This window comes from Sinohyriopsis cumingii, chromosome 11 (assembly GCF_028554795.1).
Source record: "Sinohyriopsis cumingii isolate HCF-2022 chromosome 11, ASM2855479v2, whole genome shotgun sequence".
Classification (NCBI taxonomy): domain Eukaryota; kingdom Metazoa; phylum Mollusca; class Bivalvia; order Unionida; family Unionidae; genus Sinohyriopsis; species Sinohyriopsis cumingii.
Genome location: NC_142971.1, coordinates 68999979 through 69025856, shown reverse-complemented (window position 1 = coordinate 69025856; position 25878 = coordinate 68999979). Strand labels below are relative to the sequence as shown.

At 35.8% G+C, this 25878-nt stretch overlaps 1 protein-coding gene across 1 annotated transcript in view; it reads left to right on the top strand.

Annotated features, from left to right (window-relative positions):
- LOC149788637 (uncharacterized) overlaps window positions 1-25878 on the top strand; it is a 54905-nt gene that overhangs the window by 7512 nt on the left and 21515 nt on the right. The window contains exons 5-10 of the mRNA XM_089974725.1: window positions 2745-2923; window positions 6580-6756; window positions 9746-9873; window positions 12375-12549; window positions 14848-15012; window positions 16680-16817. Of these exons, the coding sequence (XP_089830851.1) occupies window positions 2745-2923; window positions 6580-6756; window positions 9746-9873; window positions 12375-12549; window positions 14848-15012; window positions 16680-16817 (962 nt within the window). The remainder of the gene's footprint in view (window positions 1-2744; window positions 2924-6579; window positions 6757-9745; window positions 9874-12374; window positions 12550-14847; window positions 15013-16679; window positions 16818-25878) is intronic.

Below are 25878 nucleotides of genomic sequence, written 5' to 3'. Positions count from 1 at the left end.
ATACCTCTGGATTATAGCAAAACTTTTTGGCTGGATTAGATCATTTATGGCAGGAAACTCGCCTTATTGGCAATGACTATTCGCTTTTTGACAAAATATAGTACTATCTTTGTTGCATAATACGCGTATGAATCGTCTCTCTTTCTCTCTTTCTGGCATGTGCATATGTGAAGTTGAAAATAAGAACGAATGTTTGTGTTACCCATATTGTGTATTTCACGGAGACTTTTTATTTTTCAAGTAACTTTGGTTGAATAAATCGATGATCCATACAACATTATTTCTATTATAATCTATATATTGTTTTATCTCAACCTCAAGGCAAAGAATAATGATAGACTAAAACATCGACAACAACAAAAACTTTTCTATGTTAACTGAATCGAAACCTCTTAAAATGCCTTAAAGTTCAGTAATTGCAGAGGCGAAGAACAAAGTTCTATGAGAGTAGATGTATGCATACATTTAGTGGATGGGAATACTTGTTTAATACCTTTTTACAAACAGTTTATTCTGGGGCTTTTTTGTTTGTTTTGGAGCCATGAATGAACAAGAATATACGTTAATGGTACAACACTCTCTTGGTTCACCTTCAGAATCATTTAGTTTATACATTTGCTAATTCAGTGTATCAAGTAAAGGTGTTTTGTATCGCTGATTAGAAGTTTTAACAGTTTTTTATTTCCGCGTCGCCTTCTGTATAAAACATACTGAATAAAAGACTAAATGAGTAAGAATATTACAGTCTAATGCAGCTCTAAGTAAATGTCCTGTTAAGTTATAAATACAAGTTCGTCCTGTAGAACATCCTGAGCGTTTTGGCTATTGTTAAAAACCTCTTTAAATTTGGGAAAGCAATATAGATTGACGTCTTGTATTTATATGTTGTGTGTTGTTTTAATAAGACTTCGTTTACAACAGAAATAGCTATACAATAATTCATGATATGTTCAGCAAAGTCATCAAATCACCAACGGAAGCAAGTAAATACATTTAAAAGAACATTTAATGCATTCAACAGTGATGGTTGCTTGCACGTTTAGTCACAGGTCTTAAGAGCGTCATAATGAAAAACATATTCCTGTAATTAAATGTTTCATTTTGGGACTGATCATCTTGATGATAAATGTTTGACCTCTGTATAATACATTTATCTTTCTATATATTTACTAAAGTTCTGTGCATGTAACTTCCAAATTCGGTTAGTGATAATTCGATTAAATCGTGACGGGATTTTTTTTTACTTGAATCACACATGTTATATCCTGTTTGAATACTAAATAGGCAAATTATGAAATAGAGGAGGATATAGCTCATTTAATAATCACAAAATAAATTCTGCATATCAGGGATGTCTTTTCAATATCTTAACGTGTGTAAAATCTCGCCGCACACAGGACGTTTTAACTTTACACATGGGTCGGATAATTAGCAGTTTCATTCCAACTCTACAATGAATTCATGCTTATTTCTAATAGCATTTTGATGTACTTATTTTGTACATGTCATAGATTGAACGTGTGTGGTGTGAATGTATCCTGAGTTTCCCAACACTATTGTATCACATGTATGAAATATTATTACAAATACCAGGGACTGTTATATGCACCAGCTTATCTTCTTATAGTTTAGCTTAGTAGTTTGTATCAGATTCTAGGATCTAAAGGGAGATAATACGTTTTTGCAACGTGTAATTTGATAGTGGAGATCTCTCTACAAGTTTTCCACCGGGCAATCGAGAATATGGTTTCGGGCGTGTGTATCACCAACTTAGGAGGATAGATACACTCCAAAATCGCGAACAAGTACCATGGGTGTAAACGGGGACCTTCCTACAAATCATGATTTTACGTTATTCTAGGCTAAAATAGTTGGGAGAAGCAAGATTTTACCATTTTACCAACCGATGACGTCCTCGGTAGGAGGTGTGTCCTCGGCACGTTGGTGTGTAATCTCATTAATGTCCTCGGTTTACACCAAATACAAACGCACACACACACACACACACACACACACTGTCGCAGTTAAGAAGCTAATTTAAGAATTTTTTGGGCAACCTAAAAATGAATGTTTTGTTGATGAAATCTGTTGATATGATAAAAGAAAGCGAGTAAATTGGAATTATAAGGATTTAATGATCATGCTAGGATATTTATTGATGTGTAAATATGACCTAATCACACACAAAATTAACATAAAGTCCTTGACTTTATTTACCTTGCGAATGGTTATGTACAATTTACACATCGATAAATACCTAACAATAATTCTATAATAATTCCCACTAACTCTTACAGTTTAAGTGGACACACTTTACATTCGCGGTCTTCTCAATCTTATTACGTAAAAGGCCGACGCCTTTCCGATTGTAAAGTAAAACTAACAGCGAATAGCTGATTTAATTGGGCTGCATAGATGGCAGAACTAGGTATAAACGAGTTACACAAGAGCATGTACGGTATGCGTTTGTGAGTAAACTACGAATGCCAAATGATAAATGAATTCTCCTTTCTACCATTACCAAACAAACATCATAACTGAATTAAAATATATGTACAAGCCTGGACTTGTACTTTGGACTAAGGCATCCAAGCACGGTTGTCTCAATCAATTATTTATAAATGAAAGGAAAGAGACGAGAAGATTCATCTCAATGCGTGCAAAAAGGACCCATGTAGACTGAACACTTCACAATATAATCATTTACGATGTTTCCCATGTGTATTTTATACGGTCTCTCTTAGGTACTCAGGCAACGATGACATGGTGATGTACACTGAAGACAACTGGTACGGCACGAGCTATCCAACAATGATACATCGCATTAAGATGAACGACCTCTACCCTGGGGACAACTACGACTGGACAAACGTCAATGTCTACTATGACCGATACTATGCCATCCGTGCAACAGTCAACCCACGTAATTAAAGACTCGTTGTCTGCGTTTCTATAACTGTTTGCATCTCTGTTTTTCACAACATCTGAGTGTTCGTGTATATCAGATAATGTCTACTTTCGTGCTTGATTTTTCGTATATAACCAAATCTCTATTTCTGTCTTTGCCTGTTCATACTATAGTCTGTTTATCTCTCCTTTTTGTAACTGTCTGATTTTCTGTGCAAACAAAAATCTGTGTTTTTGGACAAAGATCACTTTTCTCCATTTACCTCTACATAATATTTACACAACCGGACGTTTTAACGACGATTCACGATTCACTAGATTTAAACATATAAAGACATTTATGTAAAGTTCCCAATGAAATGTCTGAAAATAAATAAGAAATAAATAAATAAATACATAAATAAATAAATAAATAAATAAATAAATAAATTCCGATGAGAATTAGTACAATATGCACTATGTACATTCCAAAGACACCCGAGTCCAATATTTACGTTCGTGCAAAGTTCAAGCACGTGTATTAAGGCAAACGTCATTTCAGTCAACATTTTTTGAAAGAAGTTTAGCTCTAAGATATAGTTCTTATCCTAAGATGTGAAATACTACTTTTGTTTTAGGAATGACACGTGTTGTAATATATTCAGATTGTATTTATGAATCTTCTTAGCTATCACCTTTACTGGTGACTAATAAAAAACAGGAATTCATATAGGTAAGTAATAACATGTAGCACTCTTGATAATTAGGTGATACAATTTCACCTTGAAATGACCTTTGTTGAGTTTCTAAACTAAATCGTATTGCAAAATAATCAAATAGCGAAAATAACTTGCATAACATTTGGAAACAAAAGCACATATGTACATACAGTATATAATGTCTACAAACGAAATACACGTATGCACAGTGTAATGTATCTACAATTTAAAACATACAGGTATACATAGTGTATGCTGCAAACAAACACAGATATACACATAGTATATAATGTCGATAAGCAAACCACACATATGTACACACGGAATGTAATGTCGACAAATAAAATGTACGTATGTACAGTGTGCAATATTTTTAAACAAACCACACATATGTACACAGTTTATTGTCTTCAAACAAAACACATGTACACATGGTTCGTAAAGTCTACAAATAAAACCTACGTATGTAAACAGGGTAAACACATTGTATAATGTTTGCATACAAACACACATATGTCTGCTGTCTATAATATGTACGAACACAATACACATACGTACATACAGCTAAGAGTTTAATGTTGTTCGGGCGTTATTTGCTGTGTGATTCGGCAACTGACAGTTTATACCACGATAAACTCAGAAAAATAAACGTTAAACTCTTATAACTGTAATTATTTATAATTTCCTTTATTTATTTTTTGTTGTTATTTTTTTAAAAAAATACTTCCTATCAGTTTTAGAGCCTGTTTAAGCTTACGAATCCTTGTTGAGGCATCTGTTGCGTAGCTATTTATAGAACCGGGTATTCTCCATCTGCAACGTAATAGGTATGTCAAAAGTCCGATAAATCAACCCCACAAATCTGTGTTGATACTGATGGACGATGTCGTGGGTCCTATATCACCTTTTCATTAAAATATGCAAGTTTGCTGCATGCAGATCATTCCGGAACAAACCTGCGTACAGTTTAGACACATACCGGTAATTGCTAACAGCCGTATCAAGCGCGAAATTCAAAATGGTCACAAGACAGCTGGTTGTGCTATTCCAGGTGGATTTACAAGTCACCAAACATATGATTTGCTCAGGAAATATAATATACATGTCACCAAAAGAACCATTCAGCCGAGGGCAGCTGTACAGAAAAGAGAAATACCGGTAAGTGTTTAACATATACATCGCTGTGTGCAGCAAAAAGTTGAATGCAGATAATTGCAGCTTTTAATGAATACGTGATATCAGCCCCTCACGCGAAAATCAATATCATCATGGGTGAAGGGCTGATTTATCGGCCTACTACGTCAGTATCAAACAAGAAATTCTACCAACGGTAGGCAATCTAAAGTTTTGAACATTCCACGGCATAGTCTTAATTTTTTATTTTAATTGGTATATTTATCTGAGTACCAGTTCAATATTCAAAGCAAAGGATATGTTGTTTTGTTTAATGCCTCGTGGATTTGATGATATGAGGAGTTCTCTGTGACGTGGTCGAATCGTTCTTGTCGAGACACTTGAGTAACCAATTTTCGCGTCTTTATATATATTTTCGTGTTCATTACCATTTTAGGATACTTATAGGGGCTACATACAAATGAAATTAAGACTATCGCTAAATTGTTATAGTGATGGGGATCCAATAGTCAAACAATGCAAGACATCGACAGTGACAGTTACGATCGGGGGTGGGGGATAACCGATCTCTCACCCACCCCGCATCACAACTATCAAGGTCAGCGTCTTGCATGGTAGGGCTGTAAATCCAACTGATATAATGTTAGTCTTTGAATCCCACTCCTCTCAATAACTATCTCAATTTACCTTTAATTTTCAATTCATTAGTAAGGAACTTCCGTGAAAATGCTGTAACCCCATTGAACTTGTCAGATTTTGAGTTTCCCAGCATTTCTTTAACAAATCTAGTCAAAGAAAGAAATATTTGCATTCATGAAAACAGTAAGATGTGTTATTTGATTCTGTCAAATCAATTTATTAAATTTTCTAATTAAAATATAAACCCATCGTCTTTATATTTCGGTGTTCCTGTGGTTAGACTGTCCTTTCGAATGCGCTAGTCGCAGTTTCAAACCCCGGCCGAGTCCTATGAAAAAAATTATAAAATTGGTACTCACTAGGCGCTCATCATTAAGAGGTTAGTGTTACGACTGGTCGGTCTGGTGTCAGGAATATGCGACTGGGTGGGACATGATGCTTTATGTATGCGGCGTCTCGCATCCGAGGCGGATGCTCTGACGACTTCGGCCACCGGAGCGGTCGCAGGTTAATCTAATAATATTTAATATAAATTACGATTATGGTGTCTATATTTGTCACATAAACAGTGTAGAGCCTTTATCACCATTTATAACTTGTCAGGGCAGTAACATTAGCAGATCCAGAAATATCATTCAGTTTTTGTTGTTTTTGGTGGGGGGTTTTGGGGGGTGGGGTGGAAGTGGGGTATTGGAGCGTGGGGCTAGTGCAAGGGATCTGAGGGACTTGGGGAACCAGGGGTGAAACACCCTGAAGCTCCTTCGTCTTAAGATTTTCCGATGCATAATTATAATTATCTAACTGTAAAGTTATACTCTGGAAATGGCAACCCATCCCCATTCCCGAGCTATTTGAAAATGACCATGTAGCTAAGATTAAACCCATTAGTCCAAAGATCGTACTTTGATAGGAAATTGTACGATTAGATTGTTTTTCTTGTGATGAATCAGTGTTATTTGTTGTGCCTGTGAAGAAGTTAGCCAGGACCAAACACTCTGGAAGCGTTTGGGCTACATGCACTTTTATGTGGTATCCTGAGAACCCTAGTGATAGCGCCTTGTGTGTAGGACTGGTGGAGTTAAAATACGTAGATGATACCAGAGACTACCGCAGATGCCAGAGATAAACTTTGATGTTTTAAATTGACATAATATGTTTAGCACTTCCATAATAGTTTAATTGACGTCCTTTTCAAATGCAGCTTCAGCACCTATTTTCACAAACCTGGGTTCCTCCGTAACGATCGATCCCAGCACGGCCATCAACTCGGTTCTTTTCACAGTTTCCGTAACTGATTCAGACCCTGATGACGTCAGCAAGTTGGAGATAACACTGGTGAAGTCATACATCAATCTATACTCGTTCGACACCTCAACACGTAAGTTTCTCTTGATAATGTTTTGTTAATGCTTAGATTTTTCTCAATTTTTCCTTTTTCTTCATCGACATTTTGATAAACTGACTAGTATTAAGAAATTTTGGATGTAATTTGTTGTCTCGGTGGATAACACATTTGCTATTGCCAAAGAGGGCGAAGAAGAAGAATTTAGTCAAAAAAGAATCTTTCTAGTGGCATGCGTATATTCAAACACATATAACTTTACAATGGCATATGTTGGCTCCATGCCATATTGACGTTTTTCGGTGGCCGTATAATCCCTGGACCACATACAATCTACCTGTATAAGAGACTGGAATAGAATTGTATTTGATGGGCTTTCATTTAAAGAAAATGGGATGAACGTTTTTCGTCTACATCATTGCTATTTTTAAAACTTTCGGCTATAAGCGAGCGAACGAGGAAATCACAGAAATGGCAGCACTCACTAGATTTGACTCTTTTGTATATGATGATACTTATCATTTTGGACACATTTTCCGCATTATTATAGACCGTTGATTTATCAGTATGCTTCATTTTATTCAACTCAGCATGATTGCGTTATTATGTGAGGTGCCTTCCACTCTCTTACGAGATACACTGGTAACGGTGGTTGTCCTAATGTTTTAGTCAGTGGAACTCCTTCGATGATGCAAAGCAAAATAATGGATAGTTCAAGTACATATGCAACGATACAATAAGGTGACAGATATCGAACTGATTCAGTCTGCTTTCTCTTTAATTTTTTGTTGTTGTTTCAATCGTGCAACGAATAGCGACGGTTTATAGCTTGACATGTACACAAGCGACCCACGTTAATGCTTTCATAAATCATTATACTTTCAAGTCCTATACCAAAAAAGTGACGTCATATTCTCCAGTCTTATACGAGATCTTTGTACGTAATGTAGACGGTGATAACACATCCTGTAATTGTAATAGTAAGAATAAGAAACGCCGCACGCGAGGCATGCCCCCATGGTAACGAGTCCTTTATGCATAGTGATCTTGTTAAGACCGCGATTTCCGGTTTTCTATTTCCAATTAGAGAATTTTAATATCAATGAAATTTTTATAATATAATTTTCACGATTGTCATATAGGTAACACCCACTGGGTAAAATAATTATTTGACAAAGGCCTGGAGTTATATTAATGCAATAGAATGACTGTTTTATAACGAACTAAAAAATATTGATTTTCTAATGTGGAGAGATCAAGGTCAGTCTAAGTGATTGAAGTTCTGTTTCTTCGAAACATTAACTCTGTTCCAGACATATTGATAAACTCCATACCAAAAGAGCTCACTTCCTGAAATGGGTCTGCTAACAATAACAATGATACAATAATAATAATAATAATAATAATGCCATTATTATATACCATTTTTTATATACCATTTTTTTCGTGTTATAAGGTAGTAGTTGTTGTTGTAGTAGTAACGAAGAAAAAGAAGACGGTGATTAAGAACAAAGTAGTAAAAGTGGAACAAGTGCACTTCCTTGCACATCCAGATTTCATATCGAAAGAATACGTTCCTAGCGAAAGTGAGACAAGGGCAGTTCCGTGAAAAGCCAGGGTTGGTGTCGAACCAGTGGTATTCCAACTAATAATGTAACTAGTGCACTTCCTTACTTAGCTAGGTTTGATATCGAGCACGTGGTGTTCAAGTAAAAGTGGGACTAGTAAACTTCCTTGCACAGACAGGATTGACCTCGAACAAGCGATGTTCCAAGCGAAAGTGGGACTGATGTACTTCCTTACACGGCAATGTTTTACCTCATGCAAGTGCTGTTCCAAGTAAAAGTGAGACTAGTGCACTTCTTTTCCCGTCTGTGTTTGACCTCGTACAGGTGGTGTTCCAAGTAAAAGTGAGACTATTGCACTTGGTTACACAACCAGGTTTGACCTCGTACATGTGGTGTTGTAAAATATTTGGGACCTGTGCCCTTTCTTACACAGCCAGGTGTATGCTTCCTATTATTACTTAATGTTCCTCATTTTGAACTGGCCTACTGTAATGGACAAAGCAACACGTGTGCTGGCCAGTTGCTACAAAGAACACAATGGTTGGGTCAAAGATAAACCGACCTTTAGCGTAAAGTTTTAATTATTCTTCTTCATAATCGATCTCGCTGTGTTGTGGAATATTAAAAAGCACGTTTATACGATATTATCATGCAAAACTGTTTTCATAACTGTCTGTTTTAATTTTGCCAATTAGCATTACGAGTGATAATAATATAAATATAGCAATGCACTTGCATCATGCAATTTTTTTGTATCAGTCTGACCATGGCACAAAATAATATAGATGTTGATATGAAGGCACAAAAATAATTTTAGATCATAGTTAACTATACATGTTAATATGTTAATATCAATTATTATAATCGATGATTTGATTTCAGGGAACTGTTTTTGACAAACTGATTTTATTACATTATTCATTAATTTCGATATTTATTAAAGCTGTGGTATTAGCACTTTTGTAAAGGGGTTATTTCTCAGTTTCATTCCCGATGCGAGCGGTTTATTTGTAAGCACTTTATATGTGGAAAGAATTTATATGTACCAGTGATGTTTCTTAGACTATTCCGGTTAGGCGACAGTATGACAATGAAAGTGTTGATTGATTGCTGCTAACAACGTGCCTTAGCAGCATTTCGGATTAGGTGAACTAACATCTGTCGATAGACTTAGTAAAGCTTATTATCGTAACTTCGATAACCCTCAAAGCAAAAAGAAAAAAAATATTAAAAAAAATAAAATTGGCCATATTTTTTAAACTGCTAAATAAATTTGAGCAAAGTTTTAGTATAATTTCCCGTTGACTTTGTATCTTCATTCCAGACACTTATGAAGAAAAGAACTGGTTTTCTTTTCAAACCTATTTTTTTTATAAAGTGTGAAGAAATGGTCTTTTATAGCATTTAAATTGACTGTGGTGCTAATAGAAATAAATTCATTTTGATTTCCTTTGTAGTAAAACTGTCCACGATCTCGAGCCTGTCTGACAGAGAAGGGGAAACTCATACAGTGGTGTTCATGGTGAAGGAGACAAACTGTTATCAGTACAACACCGCAACCTTGACCATCGTTATATCCCCAAGGGTAATGGATCCGAATACTATTACTGATACGAACAACTTTTAAGATTTCGCTTTATTTAGTCTGCAAACCTATGTTTAGTGCGTTTGTTTGGTTTAACACGATAATACAAAGTTACAGAGGGTGAACAGTAATCGATGTTTGCTCCAGTCCCGTTTCCTCCAGACAGGAAAGCGTATCCGATATATATTTATCGTATTTATGGGTCCGATTTGGCCTATTTGTTTTGGTACGGATCACACAGATTTGTCTATATAAATGTAAGCAAAGATTATATACACTTATCAAAATTTTATAACGAGATGACAATCCCCTTATACTAGAATCAACATAAGACATTAGCCAATCCTGATAAACTTCATCGGCATGTTTATCATATGACTGTCGGAATAGTTACGCTAATATCACCATGTAATATTTTGCTTACATTTAACACGTATAAAACACCTCGTGACGTCAAAAATAACTCCATGATGTCATGGAATGCATAGTTGAAATGTCCGAGGCCTCCGAATGTCTTCAATTGCTCCCACTACAATATTGTGCAGTTTCCTGAACTCATTATATTGAGTCATGTGATAAATCTAATGTTAACTTTTGCCCTCCAAGATTCGCTAAAGGTGCATATTATTCGACTTGCTCATAAATTGCATTTGAAATAAGTGCTTGCATTAGTTCCTCCACATGTTGCATATAGGCATGGCGTTTGCCCTGGAATTCATTAAACGATACCAACATCCACCGTTTAGTACAAAGCGTATCATATTTGCACGATGAATATTGTTGATGATATTTAAAAATCTTCACTTGCCCATGTATGAACATTTCGTTAAATTTCGTTAAATAATTTGAAAACAAATTTATATTTTGAATACTTAAAGGAAGTCCTTCGATGAATTTGTTTCGCGTGTTTTTGTTTATTCGTTTTTGTTTTCTGCGGGTGATTCATTTTGTTTTTTTCTTGGGGGGGGGGTAAGGAGGCTGGATAGTGTCTGTACTTTTCACATTTGTGAGTAGCTTTACAACGTTCTTGATATGCCAGATATACATTACGGCCAAGATATATAATAACTCATTTCCAAAAATGAGTGACACATAAAGTAGACAGTATTGGGATTGAAACTTTACTCATAATGGCTGCCCCCCAACGCCGACATTGTACTTTCCGGTAGTCCAGCCGTTTCTTACAAATCTAACATTCAACATTATTAAATAAGTTTTCCACCCTATCTTGCATCTCAGCTGCTCCAGTGTAGTGATGTAACATTCCCCTACATTCAGATACGTCTACGTTATTACAAATGACGACATGTTCACGTTACACGCCATCATATTGTTCAATACGGCTAGCTCAAAGTTTTCCATATTCTTTGCTGAAAGCTTCAAAAGCATGATTTCAACAGAGATCTCTTTTTCTACTGTAATCGTGGACATAATTTAATAGAACTATGCACAACGCTCCTTTGGACCAGTCTGTTTTGTCCTAGCAACTTCTTCGTGTGACCGAGCTCTTTGCCTTGCTCAGTCGATTTTCATCTTTTTTTCTCAGCATTACTCAGTCGAAGTATTTTTTAGATGGAATTTTTTACATATGTGACGGAGTGTTCCTATTGCATTATTCCCATGTCTAACATATAAAAATTTCAGCGCAAAACATAAACGTTGTCTCTATGGCTGTTTCCCCAGTCAACATTGTCACCGCCTTCTTAGCCGGCAAAGCCATAATGTAACACACAAGTGGTCTAAGAGAACCTTACTACCGATCAAATCAAGCACCTTCTGACTCAGGCTGCACTGAGGTCGATGTCTTCCCTATGGCCTCAAGACAACATTCATTGAGGTCGATGTCTTCCCTATGGCCCCAAGGCAACATTCATTGTCAACAGAAGGCTTAAACTACAGCTAAATTTCCTCTAAACAACTATTAGCCACACGTTCAAAAGATTCTTATTTGACATTTTGCGTAGTTTTTCTTGATTCACATTCGTATGGCTTATCAGGACGCCTTTCAGGAACGTAGATCGGTTTTTCATGCCATATACTGCTAACATGTCCCAAAGGCCTAGTACAAATTATTATTAATACCTCAAATGATTAAGCAGGTATACTGTATTATATCTAGAGAACTGGTATGTTTTGGAAACTAATCTATGATTCCATAAGGTTTTGAGATTAATGCACATTAAGACGTTTATTCCTTGTAACTGGTTAATTACGCGGCTTGAGGAATATCGTGGGAACACCGCTTCCCCACAACCAACCAAACAATCGCTAAAATCTAACAAAGCTCTAAACAGTCACGTAATTAGAAATATCATGGATAATATGTTTATTAGAACACCAACGTGTCAATACATTAATGCAAGCAAGACAAAAATAGTAATGTTTTGTTATTCAGTATGTATTATACTCCTTAGTCAGTTATCCATCATATAATGTACGATTGCGCATTAAGCCAATGAAAGGAGAAGAGTTTGATACTGCACAATTAATTTTGTTATCAGACCCTGACATTCACCAACCTGCCGGCAGTGGTATCATTGGCAGAGGGCACAACCAGTCAATCTTTACTGTACACCATAGGCCTGAGTGGAAGTGCGTGGTATTACTGCTATGACACGGCAAGTAACCTGAAATTCCAAGTACGACCAAACTCAGTTGGAACTACCAGATCCCAGAGTAAGTACAGTGAATTGTTTCACAATGAAAACGCAAATAAGTAAAATGGTATTATAAGGATTTGGTTCAGACGTTAATAAATGAATATTATGAGGAAGGTACGTTGTTGATGAATGCCAGTCAGTTATTTATCGCGATCATTTATTACTGTTGATACTTTGAAATCATTTGTCTGTTCGCTTGTCCATTGCCACATATCCTATTGTTGGCTGGAATTCACGAAACGGTGTAGTTTTGTTGACCTTGGGGTAACGATCTCCAAGAGGGATGTTAGACCTGGCTCCTATCCCAATGGTCTATGTGAAGGGGTCATTGGTCAAAGGTACAAACATCCATATTACAATTATATTTTCATATATCTTCTATTTAAACTGTATATATGACGAGATTACAGGAAGATACATCGTCTGCATGGCGGATTTCTCTTTATTAATAAGGAGCACAGTTGGGGGGGGGGGGGGGCTCGACCTGGAGGTCGGAGCACTGGACTATGCGAAATAAATTTGGGGAGTTGAGAAGGTAAGCCATTGCAATAACTCTGCGTCCTTTACAAACATCAGTCTGGAACAGCTTTAAGAATATAAGTTTCTTTGTATGACAAATATACACTTTAACAATATATAATTTTAGGACTCTGCATTGTATGGCAAACAATGCATAAGCCATTCTAAGCTGTATGGCGATACTTTAAGAGTTCATATTTTCCTCACCAACTGAGAGACCTTTTCTACTACATACTCATTTTCCTTTTCTACCTAGGACTGAATAATCAAAAGAAAACTAGAAGTAGCAAAGTAATTACATTTCTGCTAGATTGCAAAGTAAACACACAAGCATAGTTAAATTAATACACATAAACTATATCCAAGCTAACTTATCACCACCCAGCGAATTTCGAACTATGTAGCAAGCTAAGTCATTCGTTTAAAAAGACATTTCAATTTGTTCTACTTAAAATTGACATTTATAGTCAGTTTATGAATGGCTGCGCCTTGAAACAACTTTCCAGTTGGTCTGAAATAGGGGGAATTTGTTGTTCTGTCGAACCAGCTAAATTCTGCTCTTCTAGTTGGGATGGACTATAGATGTTAGCAGTGGCGACACTAGGTGTCTGTTGGCAGAGGGATTCGGACCTCACCGGGTGACACCATCAGAGAAGGTGACACCAAAATGACATTACTAAGGATTCTGTATGGTCTGTTACGGAAGGAGGCCCATGAGGGTGACGCCATTAGTTATCGCACTGGGTGACACCAGCCCTAGTGACGCCACTGGATATTAGCTGGATATGTACATGCGGCTGGAGCGATTGGCTTTGATGAAATCTGATCACGTTTTTCTGTACTGTCACTGATAGTTTAGAATCATAATTTTTCGAAAGAGAAACAATATTTTAGTTGAGATTCAGATAAAGACATATTATACAAATATTGTCTGTTAGGGAATCTCAAATTCATTTCGATTTGTAATGCAGTATATTCTCCTTTGGAGCGAGATTTCTGTTAGAAATGTAATCCAAACTGTAGTATTGTTTCGCGTTGTGGATCGATTCTTGACACACATGTAATTCTGATTAGCAGAAATAACTAACAAAGTATATTTTTATGAAACTCAGGAGGCAGAAAAGTAAGTACATTTATCGCCATTGTTATTGCCAGCTATAGATGACATATTTTTATGCACTTGAATGCTCTTCCTAACACAAGATGCTATTTATAGAAAAACGTGTCGTGCAATATGAAACAGTGCAGTATGAAGAAATATTGCAGATTCTGACAATACACAGCTATAAGAGAAAACGAATGGACACATAATAATTTACGAATATTAAATATCTGATGATTCCGTTTGTAATTTTGTTTATTTCATATTTTGCATTTCAGCTGAATATGTTGCATCTGTATTTAATATGTTAAAAATCTCAATTACGCATGATTGAAGATAACCATTTTTATTAAGTATGTCTTTTTTATTACTTCAAATTTTAACTTAGCCATTTTTGTCAAGTCTTCATTGTTTCATAGTGTTTTCATTTTAATTTGAATTTGTTTGTAAAATCTATAATGTTGAAGAGAAATTAAATGTACGGCATCAACCCGTTGCTCTTATACAATCATTTAAAAAGAAAAGTAAAATACAGAAAAAGTACAATAGTTTAAAAATGTATTTGCAATAATGGAAGCAATGTAAATACAACTATAAGCGTGCGCCTCTGTTACTTCTGTTAGCTCAGTTTGCCTTCTTTTATTTTTCTTGTTCAGCTATAGCAACAATTATTTCTTCCTCCTTTTTTTGCAGCTTATGGTGTCTATGTGAACGAGTGGCCCCAGTTCAACTATGCAACAACACAATCATACACCGTGAACGTGAAGTGTGTTGACACAGAATCCTCACGAAGTGCCTCGTCAACTTTAACTGTCAACATAAACAAGAGCTCAGCTCCAATTTTTACAAACCTTGACAGTAAGTTAATAAGTTGTGACAACCATCATTATACATTTTTACAAACTGGAACTACTGTCACTGATTTATTTGTCTGTAACAGTGCTTCATTCAATTAAAGGTTATTAACTTCCTAGGCAATGGGAGTACATTTCCTTGCTCAAAGTACCATCGGTGCAGTTCAGCTGGGTTGGACTTTCCAGGATTAAAACACGCAACCTATTCATTGTTAATCAGGCATTCATCAGTGAGTCATTGTGACATCCAGCATTGTCATGAATATGAAACTGTTTAGCATACATCTTGGTCTTGGCGTTATTTCTTTACTAAGCTTCAGTTACTGGGATCCATGTCTGTCAATACAGAGAAAATGCCTAAAGGTCACCACACCTTAAATCTAGTTCTTGACATAACATTGGTATTTACTGAAACGATGCGTATAACACGTATTAAATGTATGGTAAACTTTATCTGAATCAATACATCATATAAAGGAAACAAATTAAGTCAAGCTTCTAGCAGACTATGATTATAATAGCTATGGAATTTTAAGTAGTTACCTCATGCATATCTAGTCCTATCAATCAGACTCTTGGGCGGTTCCGTGCGAACAAAGCATTACGAGGGGTCTTATAAATTAAAATTTATATATATATATAAAAAATATTAAAAAAATAAAGTAGACTTCATCGTGGAGCCAGAACGACGTTTACCCGAAAAACTGGTAAAACGATTTCATTGGCTGATGAAATGAAATGATGCCTTAAGTAATTGTGATGATAAGAAGACGTCATATGCATGGACACTTTTACTGGCGGATCGAGGCATTTCCTACAACAGTAGAGGAGCTAAATGGTATCTATTTAAATTTTCACTATTATTTTAGTTTGACAGATTGCATAAAATACACGAAGAGAAAGCTTGAGATTTTTAGAGATATCTTTATAATTTCACTTCTACAAAGTTAAGCTGGGGCGCCTTCTTTCATTAACGAGAGCAGTAAAGCAATGTAGCGAATTTCTCACATACCCAAGCGATAGTCTGGTTGAACGAGAATAATGTAAGTTTTGCTTCCAAGCAAAGGCTATATCAAGAGCTGATATGATTCGAATATTGTAAAATCTCACATATATGGGTCCCTTTTTATACCATATGAAACAAAATAGCCCGCCAACTTTCTTTTCTGGAATATGAAACAAAATAGTCTGTCAAAAAATTTCTGTAATATGAAACAAAATAGTCCGCAAGTTTATTTCTATAATATGAAACCGTAAAGTCAGCGAGCTTATTTCAAATCACTTTTCATCAGAAAACATATACAATGTTAAAATATTCATAGCTTGTATATTATGATTATTATAATCGTTTCCCTAATTGCCAGTTATTATATACATTTGGTTGGACTTCTTCCATCTGCAGATGTACAAAAGGAATTGATAAGTACTTGTTTATCTTCAAAAGAAAAAGGAATGCTAGAATATTTAAGGATACCTTTTGCAGTTTTATTTATAAAGATGTTTGTTAGGGATGCAATTTTTCAATGACAAAACATGCTAAGAAGGAAATAGTGCAAAATGTTTTTATTAGGAATAAATATTTAAAAAAATAATTTTATAAACATAATTTTTTGTACAAGGTATTCATCACTGATTATGTCAAAGAAATAACGCAGTCCTACTAATTTTCAGACACTATAACAGTTGACGCTCACACCGCGTACATTGGGGACACAATATTTAGAGTGTCTGCCACGGATGCTGACAATGATATGCTGACTTATTCGACGACCTGCAGTCCCAGTGGATGTCCATTTCAACTGATGTACTGTAAGTCATGTCATTCTTCAACTATGAAAGTCATGAAAGACAATTGATTGGTCAGATTTTAAATTGGACGAGAATTCCACTTATCAAGTGGATAATCCCTAAACGACAGCTATATCCAAAATCAAGTTCTGGCAGTCAATCTCTAGACCTGATTATGTAGTAAAACAACAGAGTATGAGTATTATTAATTATTTTTTAAACTTAAGTCTCCAGTGTTTAAAACACCAATTTTATGATTGTGGACTTTGCTCTCCCTTGATTTATAACATGATCTTTAATTTAGTTCATTGCTTGTAAACAGCGAGATCTTGCTTTACTTAAATATCAGAATGAATGTTTTAATTTTTAGCAGGTTTTGCAAAGTTCCTGCACAAACAAGGTAAACTAGATTTAGTTAAAAAGCACACAAAATCTTATTCTTAACTCCGATTAATGTTTACTTTGTGAAACAATGAATTTGATTGACTTTATTAGAAATAGTGTAGTTTTGTAAATTTAATGCAAAACAGACTGATCAAAATGGTTGAAAATGGCTAAATGATACTTACAGATATTTCAAGGAAACAAATATATGTCTTCATGGAAGTATGAGTCACTGTGAAATTTACGTTAACGTTTCTCAAATCGGCAAGCAGTGTACCACCTCAACTGCAGCCGGCATGCAATGTTCCTTTCCCTCTCCAGTCAGCAAGTTGTTCATCCCTCCCCATGTACCCCCTCCCCTGCGTCCTTTAAGAAACGTTCATTATAACAAATGCTATTTCTCACTTGGCGGACATGATTTGACTCAAAACTGCTTTTACTGATGGCGAAGACGCGTACAGATGCGTGGGGTACATCTAAAGTCTAAAGTATTTTATACAGCGAAGCTGATTTTCTCTGTTTATTTGTTTGTTTGCTTTGTTTTCTTTGTTGTTATTTTCTTATTATTTTTGATTTTCAATGTTTTTTAAATAATTTTTTTGTGCTTTGATTTGACCCTCATATTAAGCTTAATGTATGTCGATAGATAAGACAACTGTGCAAGTGTATGCTGCCGCACCTGAAGCAAGCTGGACACATGCATATATATATATATATATATATATATATATATATATATAAAGTCATCAAACAGCTATTCGCCAGATATGAAAAGTGCGACCAAGGACGTTTGAACAAGATTTTCACAGATGACGAAACATGGTGACAATGATAATGTGACAATCTCAGTCTATCGTCGCTAGCCACTCTTTCTCATATTTGACTCTCTACTGGATTGGACCCAACGTACGAGAAGATAATAAAAATGGGATCGGAGAAAACGAGCCTAGACCACAGTAAGAACGAAGTAGTCGGACTTTGACGAGCATTTTATACGTATTCGATGTAAAAGGCCCTGTCGTCCAGATGCATGTGCCTAACTCTGCCACTACCACAGTCTCACTGGACAATTTTATTCCATCAAAAGAACCATCCGTCCGCACACCTGTAATTGAGGTACCCATTTACTCATTGACAATGAACCATAGCAGAAGCCCACGGTCTTGACAGACTTTATCAAGGGACACGGTATCCAGATTTTGCCAGATCCTCCATCCATCCTTCATTTGGTCCACGTGATTTTTGGCTAAATCCCATTATAAGGAATCAGCGATGTGCAGATGATTTTAAAGGCCCTATGTAGCTGGATGTGGTTATCGGGTGTATGAACTGCTTACCAAAACATGAATAGAAAACCTAACCGACAAATTGTGTACAGCTACATGTAGAATACGCTGAGGGTACGCACTGACGTCATTAATATAGAACGATGGTGTATAGCACAATAATATTCAGAACTATGATGTCACATTACGATAGCAACCAAATCGGATCGACAATTACGCATACCAAGTCACGAAATGTGGCTCCCAGAGAGTGTCTCAATAATTGAATATTGGCATTACAATTGGAGATAATGTTTAAGAATGATGTTTTCACCTGCAGTAGTTTTAATTATTAGTGTAGATTTTTTATTAATTTATAGTCTTCTTTAAATTTCCCGTCATCCTCTCTGCACTAACACCTGCTCTAAATAGAAAACTAGGCCTCTCAGTTATTTCAATCTCTGCTGTAAACAGAACACTGGGCCTCTCAGTTCTATCAATTCCTGCTGTAAATATAGCACTAGACATCTCATTTATATAAATCCCTGCTATAAATAGAACACTGGGCCTTTCAGTTATATGAATGCCTGCTGTAAATAGAACACTAGGCCTTTCAGTTACATCAATTCCTCCGTCCTTCCTAAAAAAATCATTTAATTTCATCTCCATTTGCTTCTGACTTTACGAAAACATAACCTACTTCCTCATTATAAAAATAAAAATAGTATTATGTCATAACTCCTTTGAGATTTTGTAATCACTCAGTTCATACTGTCTTAAACTCTCTTCATTGTAATCACTCAGCCCATACTGTCTTAAACTCTCTTCATTATAATCACTCAGCCCATACTGTCTTAAACTCTGTTCATTATAATCACTCAGCTCATACTGTCTTAAACTCTCTTGATTATAATCACTCAGCCCATACTGTCTTAAACTCTCTTCATTATAATCACTCGGCTCATACTCTCTTAATTATAATCACTCAGTTCATACTCTCTTAAACTCTCTTCATTGCAATGTCTGCTCACCATTGTCCCGAGGGAATTACACAGCTGTATTTCAAGCTAAACACATGTTATCAGTACTTCCCACCAAATACAGCGAGTCTACGTCACAATATTCTGTTTACCATTTTGATGTGCGCATATTCACTATTAACAGAGCATTTGCAACGAAGAAAACAGATTCTTCAATATATCTGATACGTCATTAAGCAATCTGAAATTATCTTGAATTTATAAACAGTTCACATTCCTTTTAGAAAGAGTTTCTATTTTTCGAAGTGCGGTTTCATTATGTGATACAGTAATAACTGTGAAGGGGGCAAAGGTCGAATATGCCCAGTACACAGTGGAGTATATTTATATTATTACGTACCTTGTTTCATCAAGTGTTGTAAATATAGTGTGAGTCAATTGGAACTCTAATAGTAGTGATAGTAGTGGCAAATTGTAGTACAAGTACACGTTGTTGCATTTGTTATTGTTGTTTCATTAGATTTTGTTTCAGTGTCGTTTTACTCGTATAAGAATAGTTTTAATAAGATATGGGTTCTAGTATTTGCATATGAGGATAATGAAATCGGACCGTCGTTCTGAGGTACACCGGCGAGTACTGGTTCATTTCCCTCAGTATAAAGAATAATATGATTCACAATCAGACACGCCCATTATAACATGGCAATTTGACAGACATTTAGACACGCTCAATAAACCACAAAATATGACATATATTAAGACACACCCAACAATAACTTAATACGCTACATTACGACGTGTTGATAAGACAGCTATACATAGAATATTAAATTTCTACTATATTAAATACACATAATAACGTATAAATCTTACAGCACTTTGTTAGTAACGTGAGAACAGATTCGGGCGAAGATATTTTACCTCGGAAGCCTTTGTTTCAAAACTCGTCTGAATTTCCTAGAACTTCTTTTCCCGCTCTTTTACGAGTGCACAATTTGATCTCGGAGTGCAGTCAAGTGTCTCCCAACTTCTATATGACCTACTCTTGTCACGTCCAAATTAGCACTGATTCTTATAAAATGAATGTAACATGATAATGTCTGGCTGCATGAGAAACCCGCCCAAAGTTTGACCATTTTAGTTCTGATTGAATATCGGTGGTCTCTTTGAAAAAAACTGTTTGGGTAGTAGCACTTATATGCTATAATGTCGGGTTTTCCGGTATCTAAGCCTATGCCACCGCGGCAAGTTTCTCTCTGAATTAATTGCGAACTTGGAGGTGACGTAATGGCTAAGGCACGGATATGAATTTAGACACACCCTGTAGAAAAATATAACTGGAACGCATATGCGTCCAATAGAATATAACAGTCTGAAAGGAGTTTAGACACACCCTGCAGAACAATATGACTGGAATGCATAAGCGCCAAACAGAACAGAACATTCAGGTTTGTCATTTACACACTCACTGTATAACTATGACTGGATTGAATACACATCCAATAGAACAGAACAATGTGATAAGCATTTAGACACGACGTGTAAACTATGACTGGAATGCATACACGTGCAATAGAATAGTACACTCTGATAGGCATTTTGACATGACTAATATAACAGAACAATATGATTGGTATCCAGACATGTCCATCAGAATATAACATAGTATTCTTAATTTAGAAACTTCGTTGTACATATGTATGTAACATTGTATTTGTGTGTCTCAATGTTTCATGTGTTTTTCCAATAACTCGTGTAATATCAATCTACATTGTAAATAGAAGACGTTATCAATTAATGTATTTGTATCAGTAATCAATTAATGTTGGGAAAATACTAAAAGGATTTAGACAGTCAGAACTTGGCCTAATTATTTTCTCAGTGCATTACGCAGCTGATTTGCCTATATCTTTTTTTTTATATCTGGAGTGCATTTATACCTAGAGTGCATTGATTTATACCTAGAATACATTCATACATAAAGTGCATTCATACTCAGAGTACATTCATCATTAGGTTACATACCGACACAGAGTGCAGTTATATTTAGAGTACATTCATGCATATAATACATTCATATTTAGATTACATTCAAACTTAGAGTACATTCATATTTAGACTGCATTCATACATAGAGTACATTCATATAGTGCATTCATTGAGAGTTCATTAATGCATATAGTTCATTCATACATAGAGTGCCTTCAGACTTAGATTACATTCATACATAGAGTACATTCGTACCTAGAGTACGATCATGCTTAGGGTGCATTCATACTTAGAGTACATTCATCTTAGGGTATATCCATACTTAGAGTATAGTCATCATACTTAGATTGCATACATACTTAGAGCACATTCATCTTAGAGTACATCCATACTTAGAGCACATTCATACTTAGATTACATACATGCTTTGAGTACATTCGTACTCGGAGTACAACCACCATAGAGTGCTTTATGCATCGTATGCATTCATGCTTAAAATGCATCCATGCGTAGTGTGCATTCGTTCTTAGAATACAGTCATGCAATATAGTGCATTCATGCATAGAGTGCATTCATTCAAAGACTTCATTCATGCATATAGTACATTCATCCTTAGAGTGCATTCCTACTTAGAATACACTCATACTTAGGGTACATAATATTTCCATTACATTGATATTTATACTTGTTTCATACTTAGAGTTGATACATCCTTACAGTAGAGTAAATTTATACTTAATGTGTATTCATGCTTAGATAACATTGATTCATAGAGTGCCTCTATGCATAGACTACATTCATTGTTACACATTCGTGCATATAGCACATTCGTATTTAGACTACATTCATACGTAGATTTCATACATACTTAGAGTGTATTCATGCATGTAGTGCGTTCATACTTAGGGCGCATTCATGCATAGAGTGCATTCATACTTAGATGATATTTATAATTAGAGTACATTCATAATAATTGGAAAAAAATATATACTTTGAGTACATTCATACTTGGAGTACATTCATGCATAGAGTGCATTCATGCGTAGCTTGCATTCATTCTTACAGTACATTTATGCATTGAGTGCATTCATACTTACAGTATATTCATGCGTAGAGTGCATTCATACATAGCGTGAAATTAGATTCAGAATACATTCATGCTTAGAGGGAATTCATATTTAGAGTGCAATCATACTTAGAGTACATTCATGACTAGATTAAATTCATACTTAGAATACATTCATGCATGGAGCGTATTCATGCTTAGAGTACATTCATACGTAGAGTGCATTCATTCATAGAGTGCATTCCTGCTTAGAGTGAATTTACATTTAGAGTACATTCATGCTTAGAGTACATTCATTCTTAGAGTATATTCATCCTTAGAGTTCATTCATACTTAGAGTGCATTCATGCTTGGGTTATATTAATCCATAAAGTGTTTTCATACATAGAGTACATTCATACATAGAGTGCATTCATATTCGGATTACATTCATTCACGAAGTGCATTTATACATAGAGTATATTCATATCTATAGTACATTCATAGTTAGACTGCATACATACTTAGAGTAAATTCATACTTGGAGTACTTTCATGCATAGAGTGCATTCATACTTAAGAGTACATTCATGCGTTGAGTGTATTCATACGTAGAGTATATTCATATTTAGATTAGATTCATGCAATGAGTGCATTCATACTTAGAGCACTTTCATGCGTAGAGTGCATTCATGCATAGAGTCCATTCTTGTTTAGAGTGAACTTAGATGTAGAATACATTCATACTTAGAGTACATTCGTACCTAGAGCACATTCATGCTTAAAGTACATTCATACTTTGATTGATTGATTGATTGATTGATTTATTTTTAACGGCGCATCGGCACTGTTAGGCTCTTTAGCGCCAAACAAAGTGTTATTTCTATAATCTTTTAAAACGTATAAAAGGTCCTATATCGACCAGCGATATAAAAGAACAAATGGTAGAAATTAAAAAACGGTAAGATGATAACGGTCCAAAATAAAGCTTCCCGATCAACGGGAGATGTAAAAATGATGAATAGTTATTCAAATGGGACGGTATATGTATATTGCATAAAACTGCACAAGGTGATAGCATAAAAGTCAGAGTTTAGGGTAAATATTTACGGCTTTCAGGAACTCTATAATACGAGTGATGTTTATAGTATCAAAAAGTTCTTTCATGTCATGCACAATGTAATAACGATCGCGCGTAGGTTGTAGGTCAAAGCACTCTATCATAAAGTGCTTGACAGTGAATGGTTCATTGCAAGAAAGGCACTCTGGAGGGTCTTCACCTTTTAGTATGTGGGTGTGGGTGATATAAGTATGACCAATTCGGATTCTTGCAATGACTATCTCCTCCCTACGAATGGTTCTGTAGGAAGGAGTCCATTCTCCTAGAGTTGGCTTGATGGCATTAAGTTTGTTATTTACAGCATCATTCCATGATGCCTGCCACTTCTGACGAAAGAACTTTCTGATACAAGGTTTAAAATCAGTATATGGTATTTTAAAATCAGATGGTTCTTGAGTAAGGGCCATTTTAGCAGCGCGATCTGCTTTTTCGTTACCTTTAATGCCAATGTGGCTAGGTAACCAACAGTATATTATATTGTGGGAGATACTCAGCTCGGTATTTTTGACGAGTATGTTTTTTAATAATGGGTTCTCCAGTTTTCTATTGTGTAGTGACTGGAGTACTGATAGCGAGTCGGAGAAGATGATACTGTTTAAAATGTGTTTCTTTTCTATATGTTGCAGAGCAAGGTCTATTGCTCTGATTTCGGCTGTAAAAATTGATGCTCCGTGTGGTAAACGAACTTGCGTTGTGTGATTTCCACAAACAAAGGCTGCAGCAGCCTTTTCCTCATCCTTTGATCCATCCGTATAAATTCTGGTGCAGTTTTTAAATTCGGTGAGGAGTTCATGGTAAGAGTTGTGGAAGACAGAAGGGTTTGTTTCGGATTTTTTTCCATCGTGTAGCGTGAAAAGAACTTTTGTTTGTTTAATTAGCCAGGGTGGTGTTTCGGAGATGGACGTTTTCTGAATTTTAGAAAGATCTATATTTGTAGTGTCAAGGCTGGATGATATTCTAATGCCAAAGGAAGGTATGACGTTTGGTTTATTTTCGTATAAAGTTTTGTATTTGGGTTGAAAAACAGCCGAAAAAGCAGGATTCAGAGGGTTTGATTTTAATTTCAGAGCATACTGTGCGGAAAGCATTTGTCTGCGATGCGATAACGGTGGTTCATTCGCCTCAGCTAGAAGGCTTTCACACGGGGATGTTTTAAATGCTCCCAGAGCCAGTCTTATTCCCTGATGATGAATTGGATCAAGCATTTTAAGATATGACTTTCGGGCTGAACCATACACAACGCAACCATAGTCTAGTTTGGAGCGAATAAACGTTCTATATAAATTTAGGATGACTTTTCTATCAGCACCAAAGTCAGTGTGCGCTACTACTTTAAGTAGGTCAAGTGCTTTTAAGCATTTGGCTTTCAAGTGTTTTAGGTGTGGAATAAAAGTCAGTTTTCTGTCAAAGATAATACCCAAAAATTTTGTTTCCTCAACAACTGGAATAGGTGTTCCATCCAGCGTGAGGTTGGGTTCATCGTGATGTTTTCGTAACTGACAGAAATGCATGCATACCGTTTTTTATTTCGAGAATTTGAAACCGTTTGCATTGGCCCAATTTTGAATTTTGTTTATATTTTGCTGCAGTTGTCTTTCAATTGTATGCATGTGCTTTGACCGATAACATATTAGAAAATCATCAACGTATAACGAACAATCCACACCAGGAGTCAAACACTTGGTGATGCTATTAATTTTGATGTCAAAGAGCGTCACAGATAAAATACTGCCCTGGGGCACACCCATCTCTTGCTCGTGCAGTTCTGAGAGGGTAGAGCCCACTCGTACTTTGAATTCTCTGTCGGAGAGAAAGTTGGATATGAAAGAGGGCAGACGGCCTTTTAGACCTAGATCGTGCAGGTCATTTAGTATCCCGTACTTCCATGTCGTGTCATAGGCCTTTTCTAAATCAAAGAAAACCGCTACTAAGTGTTCTTTCTTGATAAATGCATCTCGAATAAATGTTTCTAGTCTAACCAGATGATCGTTGGTGCTCCGGCCATATCGAAAGCCACTTTGGAAAGGAGATATTAAATTATTAGTTTCCAAGTACCAGACAAGCCGAGAATTGATTATTCGTTCCATTGTTTTGCACACACAGCTTGTGAGTGCAATTGGTCGATAGCTGTTAGGATCTGCGCTATCTTTACCGGGTTTGGGAACTGGTATTACTGTTGCCTCTTTCCAGATTTTAGGTACATTACCAGTAATCCATAAATTGTTGAAAATTTCTAGAAGGGCTGTTAATGAAGGTTCTGGGAGGTGTTTCAAAAACTGGTAATGTATTTCGTCAGGCCC